This window comes from Lontra canadensis, unplaced genomic scaffold (assembly GCF_010015895.1).
Source record: "Lontra canadensis isolate GAN:19392208 unplaced genomic scaffold, GSC_riverotter_1.0 scaffold24, whole genome shotgun sequence".
NCBI classification, from domain to species: Eukaryota; Metazoa; Chordata; class Mammalia; order Carnivora; family Mustelidae; genus Lontra; species Lontra canadensis.
The window spans coordinates 7,712,626-7,726,199 of NW_022631018.1; the positions used below are offsets into that span (position 1 = coordinate 7,712,626).

General features: G+C 42.5%; 1 protein-coding gene across 5 annotated transcripts in view; it reads right to left on the reverse strand.

Moving 5' to 3' along the window:
- Positions 1-6,064: 6,064 nt before the first annotated feature.
- Positions 6,065-13,574, reverse strand: part of CEP350 (centrosomal protein 350) — a 151,024-nt gene continuing 143,514 nt past the window's right edge. For all 5 annotated transcript variants that reach the window (XM_032862723.1, XM_032862726.1, XM_032862724.1 and 2 more), the window contains one exon: positions 6,065-6,267. In XM_032862723.1, the coding sequence (XP_032718614.1) occupies positions 6,103-6,267 (165 nt within the window). In that variant the 3' untranslated portion in view covers positions 6,065-6,102. The remainder of the gene's footprint in view (positions 6,268-13,574) is intronic.

Genomic DNA, 13,574 nt, shown 5'->3' on the forward strand with positions numbered 1-13,574 from the left:
TAATTATGGTTTTTGTGTCTTGTGATTCCTTCTGTGCCATGCGTTGTTTTACCAGAAGCCCTGTTTCGTTTTTTTCTCTCCTGCTCGGTCTGGCTCATTTAGGTGGCTCTCCTCAAATTTCTCGAGATGGCTGGCTGTTTGTTCACATCTGGGTGATGCGCTAACATGTGGATGAGTAACTCAGAGGACATGTGTAGGACTTTTGCCTTGTCAGCTTCACTGGAAGGAGAGCAGGGAACAAACCAACTTCTTCTCTATAGGAATTCCCCATGTCAGTACCTAGAGGATAGAGGACTTTCCTCCAAAGGCATTCTATTTTTTCAAAGGAGGGTCCCCCAGTCTTCTTCCTGGAGGAGGGGGTCCTGGATAAGCCTAGATCTTTCCATTCAATCCACAGACTTCAATTTTTATTGTCAGTGTGTTGCCTATGGTTGTGTTTTGTTGTGCCTGGAGCCCTCTGGTTCAGGGACACTCTGGTTCAGTTTCTCCAGAGAATAAATGATTTCCTGAGAGCATTTGAGAGGGGATTGGCAGTGACCCTCATCCTTTGGAAAGGTATGGGTACCATGGGGGTCTAGGTGTTCCTTTCAGAATTCAGCCAAGTTCTCTCTTCTCATCCCTGTTGGGGGAGGCGGTCATGCACAGCTTCTCACCTCCTACAGGGTCACATAAGAATGAGCCTTGGACCTGGCACACTTCCTTAACCAAGAGATAGGGTGCTCACAGCCTGTGCTGGGCTTATCAGCTCGTGTGGGAATCCATTTCCCTCCTCCAGACTCCCAGTGTGTGCTCCTTTGTTCTGCTTAAGCACTTGTGACCCTGGCCCTCAGGCCCAGCCCCAGCTGTATTTCAGACCCCATGGGGTGGGTGCTGGTAACTTCCTGGGGGCACAGCATGGGGTCCGTGCAGTCACACCTTCCCCTTGGGCTTTGGAGTGCACCTGTTGGCCACGGGGAACCCACGCATAGCAAGGGCCTGGCTCCTGTGCCCTTCCTTTCCTCTCTGGCTGTAGGGAGATGCTGTCCCACTTGAGCCTGGGGTGCTGTTGTCTGTGCCCAATGACCTCATCTCATGTCCCTGCTCTCTACCCTGGGTGCCACTTACCTGCCTTTTAACCTTGGCCTCATGTAGGCCAACAGTGAATGGTGGAACAGTCCCGGTGCTTCACACCTTCTTCTGTGGCAGTCACTGCCTTCGGTTTCTGAGCTTTTCTGGGATTGTGGAAAGCACTGGCTAGTTCAGCATTCACTTCAGCGGCACTGCCCACTGCAGATCTCACCGCTGTGGGCTCACTATCCTTAGCTCTGCCGTCTCCCAGTGCCAGCTACCATTTGCACATATTTGGATTCAAGGAAAAAGATATTTGGGGTTTTCCCCCCAAGGTTCAACCTGTCATTACTGTTGTGTCTACTTAGCACCACAGTATCTGGCACGCAATGGGCACTCATAGATCTATGAGAGTCAGAAGGATGTCTTAGAATCTAGCAATCTGGGGTCATTCCTCTTCTGAGAATTCTTTTAATATTCACGGCTCTGTGGGGGTTAAAAGCACAGCAGGGTTGGCCACCAGGAGGCTCCTAGAGCTAGAGCAATTCAGGCAAGACCATGGCGGCTACTTCCACTCTGGAGGGCTAGAGAGATTCATTCCCAAGTGCCATACGTTTCCATCTTGGGAATTCATCTATTCTTCTAGATCTCTAGCTCCATTCTTCTCCAAGCTTGTATTTCTAGAAATAAATTATAGCCTCCACACCTAGTCATCGGATGGCTGCTTTTTTGTGGCCCACTTAATTGCATGTGACTTTTCTGTGTGTTATTTTGCAAGGGTGATCAGAATAAGTCATCTGGGGGAAACGTTGTTTGCCATGAATTGCAGGCAAGAAGCCCATCAAGAGCGAACACAGAGTTATAATTTGCCAGGGAGCCATTCTCTGACCCATCCCCACCCACTGGGTTCTTTTTATTATATATTCTCAAATCCTGCGCGTGCTTCGCTTGCAGCACTTAACTGCGATTCATCATGTATTGTTTTCGAAATTCTGTTTCAATGACTCTTTCATTAGACTTTCAGCTCCACGGGATCAGGGGCCATGGCTGTGGCCTCCTCTTCCTCCCCAGCACTCGGCACAGTGCTCAGAACATGAAGGTGTGCTCCCGGATCGCACACACGAGCGACAAACGTCCAGGCTGTTCGGGTGTCTGGGGCGATGGCCTTTCCAAGCGGAGGGGACAGCCTCTCCCCTCAGCTCCCCAACCCCGCGGCCTGAGCGCACGTGCTCTGCGAGCCGGCACGCAACTTCACGGGGACTGGCTTCTGATCTCGACTCGGAAGGTGAAAAAACGGAGACGTGACACAAACTTAATTTATAAATCAGTTTATTTACAGATTTTTATCTTTTCTTAAAGTACATTTCAGTTAACAAATCTATTTACACAGGTATACACGGGAACTCATCCCAGTTATTTTACAGATCATACTTACAAACCACACCCCAAGTCTTCTGTGCAAAGCTGCACCGGATGGGACCACTGGCTGAAAACGGCCTGATGAGCAGCTATTTACACATACACAGTAAACGGGTTTGTTTTTCATGTCTGCACGGTACAGTACACACACGGAGGCCAGGCCTCCCAGAGATCGCTTTGCAATGTGTTTACCCAGAAGGCTTTGCAAAGTCCGGAAGGAAAAGCTATTAAACACAGATAGGTTAATTAAAATGACAGTACCTCCTTTACATCAGTTTACATTGTTTTCTTCACATTTTTATAATACAAAGATATTTTATTGAATTGCTGCACAACCAGTTCAAGATGATTTGTAAACATGTAAATTCCTACAATTTGTATTAAACATCATTGTAGTTTCTATCATTTGCTCTTTGAATTAATGTTTTCTTCACTAGTATTCTTAAGGTAGTAAAAGAAGATGTTAAGTTTGAACTTCTTGCAGAAAAGTTATGAGTCTCTAATGCTGTGCGAGGACACACTTTATTCAAGTATTGCAAAAAGCTAAGGCCACTTTTTTCAAGACAAGAAAGTGAACAAAATTGTTTTTATCAATAGGCCACAACACTCTTATGAGCATGAAATCTCTTTTGAAAGATAATTTCTCAGAGACCAGTAGTCACAGAAGGAATTTTCTTTTCTTTTGGGTAAAAGAAAAACCAATTACCTTCCTTATTAACTACTTTTGAGCTCTTCCCACTTTTCCCTAGAATAAAAATTCCTGTTTAGACCTGAAGAGGGAATCTATACCCTGTACTTGTTTAACCCAGAGGTCAGCACCCTGGGTAGCACAAATTATTTTGGACTCAGAACGAAATCTGAAGCCTCTATGTTGGTTTACTACTAAATTCTGATAGTGCTATTCTAAAAGATATTACTGCTGATGCAAAGATCTTTTTCTTAGAGGAATTATGAAGAAAGTGAAAGAGGATGGGAGCGTGGGGAGAAGGAACAAAGATTAGAAAGAGGAAATATTTAGATTCTTGGTTAAGAGGCAGAGCTTGATTAAAAAGATCCCAATATGGAACGAGTAGCTGGGGATCCACAGTCACCAGTCCTAATGCTAACACTAAACATCTTTTCAATTCTATCCAATAGTTAAAATAATAAGAAATCTGCTAATTATAGATTCCTCTATTTGCTGCTACCAAACTACGGACAACCATTTCTAACAAGGAGTAAGACGGACCGACTGCTGCCTCTCGGCCAGAGCCCGGGATTCTGAAGACGGAGATGGCGGGAGCATGTGATGGGGGCCAATATGTGGTCCCGGCTATATCCTCACTACGGAACCCCAAGTCTGGAGAGCTGACTCCCCACACTTAAATCTTTTTTTTTTTTTCCTTTTCTGGAATCATAATGTCATAAAGAGTAAAGATTAATCTTCTTATTAAAAATTGATTTAGGTCCAAATAATGAGAATGTAGAAAAACAACCTATATTCCTATTATATTATTTTCATATTCACTTATAAAAAATTTATAGCAGCTGTAAAGTTTCAGTATCATAAGGACAATGTAATCCTACAAACAGCCAGAGGGTATAGACAAGATGTTTTTCTGTCTTCCAAATAACACGAACTAAAAAGAAAGGCCTTTGCTTTTCCTTGGCCAACGTGAAAACAACATCTCCACACTACTGGTTAAAAACCCCAAGAAACCCTAGCTTCTCTTAGTCGATCTGCTCATTATGGCTACAAGACGAGAGCTCAACAGCAAAAGCCCAGAAGAAATGCTGACAATGCATCAATCTGCGCATTTCCCGAGACCCAATCACCACATTTCAGTGCTTTCCTTATTCGTCAAGAGCTATCATACCAGTCATTGTGCAAAATGCAAATATTCCAATGATTATTTCGGTTAAGTTTCTCATAATGACAAGATGAAACCAAGGAGGAATGGAAGCGTGCATAGTGAAACATCTGAGACGCAAAGGCAGGTTGGGAGGAAAGATGCAGAAATGAACGAACGTGCACACTTAAAGATTATACCATCTTTGGGGTTTTTCTAACATATTTTGAAGCTATAACATTCCAGGATATTTGCAAAAATGAATCCAGTGGATGGATGTCTTATTATATCATGCTTCTAATCAGGACCTTCAATATTAAGGCATTTACATTCACGCCTAAGATTATCCACATTCTTCTAGATTACTTGAAGAAGGACAGGACTGATTAAGAAAAACCAGTCAAGAAGGCAGGGTACTGAGGTCCCAGAGAGCATCACATATGCTCTAATGTAGCAGCTGGAGTCTCTGTATTTGTTTTCAGGTACAGGTAATAGTTGTGAGAAGCGATGATGCAAGAGAGGCAGAACTGAATTTTACAGTGTCTTGAAATATCTTATTCCATTCCTGCTACGGCAGGTGATCTTGGAAAAGCTCATCTTCTTTTCACAAAATTAAACTGCCTTCTTCGATATGTGTATGGGTTTGTTAAAACCGTAGATTTCCTGTGCAAAAGACTGTGAACCACAGAAGCTTCAAGACAGAAGTTTTACTATTACAAGAAGAATCTTTCACTTCTGAATAGGGACACACATTTTCAACTTAATAATTTATCTCAGAATAAATTTAAAAATGTTCCATAGCGTAGAACAAGCACACAAACAATAGACAATATCTTTTTGTCTTTGGTGCACACACTCATTTCCTAAATCATTCAAGTAACAGCGTCTCTGACTTCTTGGGGAGAGATGGGAGTTGAAAGTTTGAAGGCCAAAATGAATTATTTCCACTTCTGCCATGCCTGGATGCCTGAGATGGTCCTGAGGATCTGTGACTCTAGGAGCAGCTCGTAGAGGTTCAGAGGGAGTAAGAAAAGTGCAGGGAGAGAAGAAGGGGTAGATGAACCAGCCCTGCATCAGTCCTTTGGGTCCAGTCCTTTGGGGCATTCTTTGTTTTCATGCCCACACAGAGAAAACTAAAAATAATGCAAAGGTTTAAAATTCTTTAGATGGTGCTCAGAAAACAAGGCTACCATTGACTTCTGTTAACTCGACAGTCCACTTGGTGCTTCTCAACTGCAAAAATGGAAGAAAATGGTCTTCAAAAAGAACTGAAAGGAATTCCAGAATGTGAAATAGGCACACGTTCTCAGACTTGCCTATTTGGAAGTGGTGAGGGGTTTAATACTGTTTAGAGACTATAATGTCCATTTATGACTTTCATGGTGTAGACCAGGGTTACTTTTCAAAAAATGGTAGGACGCAGAATTCTATATACCTCTCCTGCCCGACTTCAGACTCAATCAAGTGTTAGCCTTGTCTCAGCTAAGAGGTAAGTCTGCTGTTTTCAGCCCGCATCTGAGACCCAGTAGGGGTGGTAACAAGAGGTGGAGGATTATACTGTGTGTCAACATCAGGAGTGCAGCCCTGCCCACCGAAAATCACCAACTAATCCAGCAGACAGTCTCTAAAGGCAAAGGCTGTCCTACCAGATATACCTCATCGTCCCATGAACTCCGAACCAGTAGTCTTTAAGGAAAGGTAACAAGTCCAGAAGCGCTCTTGCTATGATGGAGATGGGGTGTGTATCAGGAGGCAGAAAGGCCCAGGACTCATGTTAGCACTCAGTGTTCGGTTTATTTGCAAGATGTCACACAAGTAGCATTCTCCCCTGTTTCTCAGTGATCTGATTCAGAACATCAATAGTATCTCTGATCAAGGTCTCAAAGATCCCGTCGGCTAGCTGCATCTTCACGCACAACTCATCCTCGTCGTAGTTCACCCACTGTGCCTCCTCCTCATGGAGCTCCTGGACCTAGAATTTAGAGAACAGGAAGGTTAGAAAATTATTGTCACATAAAAGCTAGGAAATTGATTGTATTGATATTATCATTGTATATTCATATTAATCATATTCCCATCCCACTCCCATGAGAATACAGCCCAAGGCAATTAGTCAGAGAAAAAGGTAGTTTTGAAAAGACTTGGGGCACCTGGGTGGCTCAGTCGGTTAAGCCGCTGCCTTCAGCTGGGGTCATGATCCCAGGGTCCTGGGATCGAGCCCCGCATTGGGCTCTTGCTGACTGGGGAGCCTGCTTCTCCCCTGCCTGACATTTCCCCTGCTTGTGCTGCCTCTCTTCTATCTCTCTCTCCCTCTCTGTCAAATAAATAAATAAATAAATAAAGACTCAACTGATGAATAAAAGTGGCTTCAAATCTGTCAAAATGGAATCTGACAATATTCCAGTATTTTATAGATATTAAGGTTTACAAGTATGTTGTTGTCTATGACAATATAGGCAAACGTGTAAAGATTTAAGGGGGAGAGAAGCATGTAAATTATTAGTATATGGATTTACAAATATAAAATGCATATATCCAAAGAAAATACTGAATGTGATTCTAGAGTATTATAAATAAATGAAGTTTAAATATTCATTAGAGTATTTTAAAAATACATTATTATTTATTATTTATGATTTTATATATTTGCCCAAGATTTTTTGCTTGTTTATAATTTTTAAAGACTGCTCGTAAAAGACACATAAGAGATGTACAGTACACAATGAGACCGTGTGTGGCACAGAGGCCAGGAGCAGAAAGTGGACTGTAAACCCCGATCTAGTGAGGAATTCAGTGAAGTCAAACTGCAGCGATGGAGGGTCTCTAACCAGAAGTCTAACTTGGCGAAAAAGCCACGTGACCACAAATGCCAGGCCTGCTCTGATCATAGTCTCATCTTGAAAAAGGTAGAGGAAGCAAAGACTGGAACTGTACTCTGCTTCCTGTTATGAGTAAATGAGAAAACTCTTGGGGGAGAGAGAGCCCATGGCCCTGGAGTCTGAGAGCAAGAGAAGGAAGAACAGCTTTGTTCGACAGGTGCCCCTGGCCAGGGAAGACAAATATATGACACAGTGGCTGCCACATGCTCTCTCGTGGAGGAGGGGGTTTGAAAGATTTGCCAAATAGCCATTTCCTTTGTTCCCTAATTTATGATCCATGAACAGATATGCCACCAAAAAGGGCTCCGTGGTCAAGTAAGTTTCAGAAAACCCCACCTGGGAGGTTCACCTTGTACATTAGCTTATTAAATAGAAGTCCACCAGTAAAGAAACTTGTTTAATTCAGAGTTTCTATGTTTATTTGATCAAAGAATCATTCTGTATGGATGTGTAAGGAATGTTATTAACATACCAAGGAACTGGTGATGCTCTCCTGAAGGAGGTTGTAAGCAAGAGCCTAATGCAACACTTCTCAAACTGGTTTTGAGGGAGAACCCTGTTCTGGGAAAGCTAACAGGGGTGTCCCCAAAAGCTTTACTATCCCCATGAATTTTGTCCAAAGTTGCCCGGCTTTTTAGAGGTTTTCTCCGTCTTTAACATTAAACCTTTTCTTTGAGCAAATTCCTCCCCACTGACAAAATTCAGGAAGCACAGTCCTGACGAAATCGTTGCTGGTCTCACAGGAGAATACAGGCTTGGGACAAGATCCGCGGTCTCAGCGTGCAGACGACGGGCCTCACTGCGCTGAGGTTTAGCAAAAGCTTTGCTCCTCCTTAGAGCAAGAACCGCTTTTCTCTCAGCTGGTGAGGACCAACATCATGCTTTCCGTTTTGCTTTGGCCATCCAAAAGCACAAAGCCCCAACTTCGAACTGCAAATGTAGCAATCAAGGGGTTCTCACAGCCTGCAGATCTGCCTCCATTTTCTTCCGTTCTGGCTCCTGGAGCCTCTTCTGTCTTATTACACATTTCCCTTGCTCTTACCCATGTATCATACACGTATGGTAAGTTAATATATAGTATATAAATAAATTACATTACATTAAAAAGTCTAATTTTAGACTAATGTAATTTTAGTCTAATGTAATTACATTACATTAAAAAGTCTAACTTCATTTTCTTTTATTTTGACAGGGTATGAGGCGGGCAGGAAAGAGAAATGTGGGAAACTAAACGTGGCCAGATTTCAGCAAGCATGGGGCAGGGTCTTCCACCATATCCTTGCAGAGAAGATGGGGAAACAGAAATAGGTCAGTAAAATGGATTTGTGCTTTTTTGATTAAAGGACAAAATTACCACCAACCTGCAAGGAAGCTTCTGCCTGAAAGACTCAGGAGCTTTTTCCTCTGTGCTCCCAATCCATCTTGCTGGTATTTCATTATTTGGCAAAACTGTACTCTGTTTCCCAGTGACAAGGACGGTGCAAATAGAATGTGTTAAATATCTGGCCCATGGATTTTTTAGTGAGCACTAAAAGCTGTCTTTAGCTGTATCCAGTTCATCATTTTTGGCCATGACTTGGATGAATTTTAGAGGTAACACAAGGTTGAGAGAGAGAACTATGTTGGAAGAACGCACTCAAAAATGTATTGGTATTTTGGACATTGGGGAGGGTATGTGCTATGGTGAGTGCTGTGAAGTGTGTAAACCTGGTGATTCACAGACCTGTACCCCTGGGGCTAATAATACATTATATGTTTATAAAAAAATTAAAAAAATTTTTTTTTAAATGTATTGGTAGCTTGGAACAAAGGGCCAAATTTAACAAGATGATGGAAGAAAAGAATAAGGTCCTATATTTGGGCCCTCCAAATAACTACAAAAGCCCTCTGGTTTTGAGGTTTTCCCAAGTTTTTCTGAGTCTCATGAGACTCATGTAGTCAAAAAACAAATGTGATTATAAGCTGCATTAATGGAAAAAGAGAGGAGGCTATATGACTGCACTAATAAATCAGTACATGAAATATCACATGGTTAATTCTGAGCATGGTATCTAAAGGGGGACACTGAAAAAAGTAAAGTTGAAAATGTTGAAGGAACTTAAAAATACTATCAGACAAGAGCAGAGAATACCAACATTTAACAGGGAAGGAAAGACTTAGGTAGAACAAGAGAGCTGCCTCAAAGGCATGCAGAAAGAATTAAAATTATTATAAAACCCCAAAGCGGTAGAAGTAAGTTCTAATTAGTTATATGAAAATCTTTTTAGGCTTACTATGAGAAAGAACTTTCCAACAGTAAGCAGAAACTCAAGAGCTATCTACCTAGCACCTTATCAGATCTTACGCTGTAACAAAGATTCAGTCATTAGCTGGATGCTTTCACTCCAGGATTTGTGGTTTTAAGTGCAATTCTACCTACAGGAGAGAGATTTTCCAAGGCTACTGTGTATAAAGGATATACAAAAGTTGGTCTAACTTCTTGTCATTCATTCCACACATACACACTTTGAGGATGCACTGCTAAAAATAGTTCGACATATTCTTAGCTCACCTAAGTTACAAATTCATCGATGTCCTTGTGAAGCGGTAACGGGACAGTGAATGGGAACTGGAGCTGAAGGAAAGATTTCTTTTTTTGGCTAATGGAGGCCTTTCTGTCTAAAAAACATTCTTTATATTTTACTCACCTCAAATGATGCCACAGACACATGGACAGTTAGACTGATTAGGGACCTTCCCGGTCTGAGCAAGGACAGCTCAATCATACATTTTCTTTTCCTCTCTGTGTTTAAGTAGGCTCCACGCCCAATGTGGAGCCCAGTGCAGGGCCTGAACTCACCATCCCGAGATCAAGACCTGAGCTGGGATCAAGAGTCCCTAAATTATTCTGCACATTCGTACGGAGGAAGCAACCGTGTATCACAAAACGCTGAGCACAGTAGTCTATCGCGTCACAAGTGCTAAGATTCCGTGGGAGGGCACCCGCCCACGGTGCGGACACCCCCCCGCGCTGCCACAGGAACGCCGCTCCCGCAGCCCCTCCGCGCTCCTCTGCATCGTCCCATTATCTCTAGCGAATTTTTCCTGTCAGCCTATTTCTTTCAAGCTACAAGACCCCTACCTTGTCACCATGACCCCCTCCATCTTTCACTTTACCAAAAACACCGCCTTTGAAATAACTACTTTTGCTCTCACTCATCTCTCATTCCCTCTTGAAAGCTACTGAAACCCAGCGTTGACCTCGCACATCCCAGATTACTCACATTAATGGTAAGATCAGTCAAGACCTACATATTGCTAAATGCCACGGTAAATCCTCAGTTCTTATTTTACCTGACCAATTAGCTATAGCCCATGCAGTTAATTCCTCCTTCCTCCTGGAAACGCTTTCACCTGGCTTCCAAGACCCCACACTTTCCTGGCTTTCTTCTACCTCACTGGCTGCTCCTTTCTCGTCTGCTTTGTTGGTTCCTCCTCATCTTCTGAATGCCTTCTGAATGCCTGAAACACTAGAGTGTGACAGGAATCAGCTGCCGGACCTCCTCTCTATTAGTCTGCACTCTCTTGGCCACTTGGCCACCTCCATGTCCATCATCCCCAAATTCCTATCTCCAGCCCAGGTCTCTGGCCTGAGCTCCAGACTCATACATCCAACTGCCTACTTGGTGTCTCCACTTGGATGTTTATCAGACACCTCAACTTTAGTTATGTTCAAAACAGAACTCTTGATTTTCCTTTCTAACCTGTTCCTCTCAGTCTTTCTCAAATCAGCAAATGGCAATTCTATCCTTCCCGTTGCCCCCACCAAACCAACGGAGTTGTTCTTACTTTCTTTTTTTTTTTTAAAAGATTTTATTTATTTGACAGAGATCACAAGTAGGCAGAGAGGCAGACAGGGGTGGTGGGGAAAGCAGGCTCCCTGCTGAGTAGAGAGCCTGATTCTGGACTCCATCCCAGGACCCTAAGACCATGACCCGACCTGAAGGCAGAGGCTTAACCCACTGAGCCACCCAGGTGCCCGTTTTACTACCTTTCTGTCTCTTACATGCCACATTAAATTTATCAGCAGTTCCGTTGTTCTATTTTGAAAATATGTCGAGAATCTGACCATTTCTCACCACCTCAATACCACCAAACTGGTTCCGGCCACTTATCACTTGCCTGGATTATTACAATATCCCACTGGTCTCCTTGCCCCCACCTCTGCTACCATTCCTTCAGTCTACTCTCAACATAGCAGCCACAGAGATCCTGTTAAATGTACGTCACATCACGTCACTCTTCTGCTCAATCGTTAAATATCTGCCAGTCTTATTCAGGGCAAAACCTATAGTCTTTACAAGGGCCTCTTAGACCCTACATGATCTGGCCGTCTGTGCGCGCGTACACACACACACACACACAATACCTCTGAAACATCATCTCCTACTATTTCTGACTCCCCACTCTGCTCTATACCCAGTGACTTTCCCCCAGTGATCACGGTCCTATTTATTGTTCCCAGATGTTCTTCCCCTGCATGAGCGCTTGGCTCACTTTGTTTCCCTCAGTCCTTTAAACAAGTGTCCTCTTCTCAGCAAGACCTCCCCTAGCCATCCGTTCTAAAACTGCCACCCCCAATATTCCCTTATTGCCTCTATATATTTAACTTATTTTATGTCTCCCTCAGTACAATGAAAGCTCCTTGCATTTTGTCTGCTTTGTTTCACTCATGTATTCCCAGTGCCCAGAGTATCACACTTGGCACACAGCAGATGTATAGGAAATAACCGACTGGATTAATCTGAACTGGCCACAGGTGCTCCTGGGAGCTCAGAGGGTCCTTTTTAATAATGCTTTAACAGGCAAATATGTGAAGAGTTTCCTCTAGTTCTTTCTTAACTGCTGTGAAGCACAGTATTTATGCATACACACATCAGAGTCCCTTTTCCAATTAAACTTTTTACATGATTTAATTCTGTGCTAATAATAATCTTTTCTTTTATCACACAGGACTGCATGTTGATGGTGATGAACCAGCATGATGAAAGAAAATACTGGAATTGGTTAGAAAATTGTATCAAAAAAACTTGACAATATGGCTGACATATTATATGACCTAATATAGAAAGATGGAGCCACAACATTCTGGGATTTAAATCTACTAATATTGTTCGGATCTTTAGGTAGAGGTGACCGTGTCTCCTTGTTCTGAATCAAAGTGCTTTTTTTTTTTTTTTAAGATTTTTATTTATTTATTTGGCAGAGAGAGATCACGAGTAGGTAGAGAGTGGCGGGGGGTGGGGGAAAGCAGGCTCCCCGCTGAGCAGAGAGCCCGACGTGGGGCTCGATCCCAGGACCCTGGGACCATGACCTGAGCCGAAGGCAGAGGCTTAACCCACTGAGCCACCCAGGCACCCCCAAAGTGCTTTTATTAAGAATGCTAGACCAGGCACCGGTGGCAGATTTAAACTACCATAGTTGAAGGGCACATACATTTTTAATAAAAAGATGGACTTTTCACGACTTAAACCCAGTATCTTCATAGTTATATATCTCTTAGCACCAAGTCAAATTTCTGACCCAAGTTCTAACTGACATAATTTAGACTCTGGCTGTTTGCAGGCAGGGAGGGGGGGATCAAGTAAGAAAATGATTGTATATCAATACAAATGATTATATTAATAATACCTAGTACTTTTAAGAGCTTCCTATATGCCACTTAGGACACAGAGTACCTCATTTGGTTGTTACAACAACTCTCTGAGGCTGCCACGCTATAGGTGGGGAGACTGAGACAGAGAAGTGACTTACCTAAAGTCACATTGTTAATAAGTGGGAGAGACAAGTTTGAAACCTTACAAGAGGTCTGATTCCACAGATCCTGCTCTTAACTGCTAAGCCATGTTTTCTCATTTTAGTGGCATTAACATCCACGGGAACATGTGCAGTTCATTACATCCAAACATACTAAATGAGACTCAGGAAGTTTCAGGATCTTTAAAAGCTTAAGATTCTAAGCAAAATTACCAACAATCAAAGCTCTAGAAGAACAATAAAAACCATCAATTTTAAAAGAAAAGATGGCTTCATTTTACCTATAGTATTGGGCTGACCAAAATATTAACCTCTGTCTTCTGCTCTTTTAAATTTTTCAAATATTACTTAGAAATAAAATTTGAAAAACTCCTATAGTATATTGAAACAAACCACCACCACCAGCACCGGCAGCAAACAGTAGAGTAAGATAATGCAAAAAACCTCTTATATAAACACAGAAATACTGGATAAAATATAACAAAAAGTACTGGTAATGCATAAAGAAATCTTGAGAAAAGAGGAAAATCTTAAGTACTGGGACAAATAGGAATTTTAAAAAGCAGCAATTGTTACATCTACTTAGTGGAGGAATTAAGAGCGA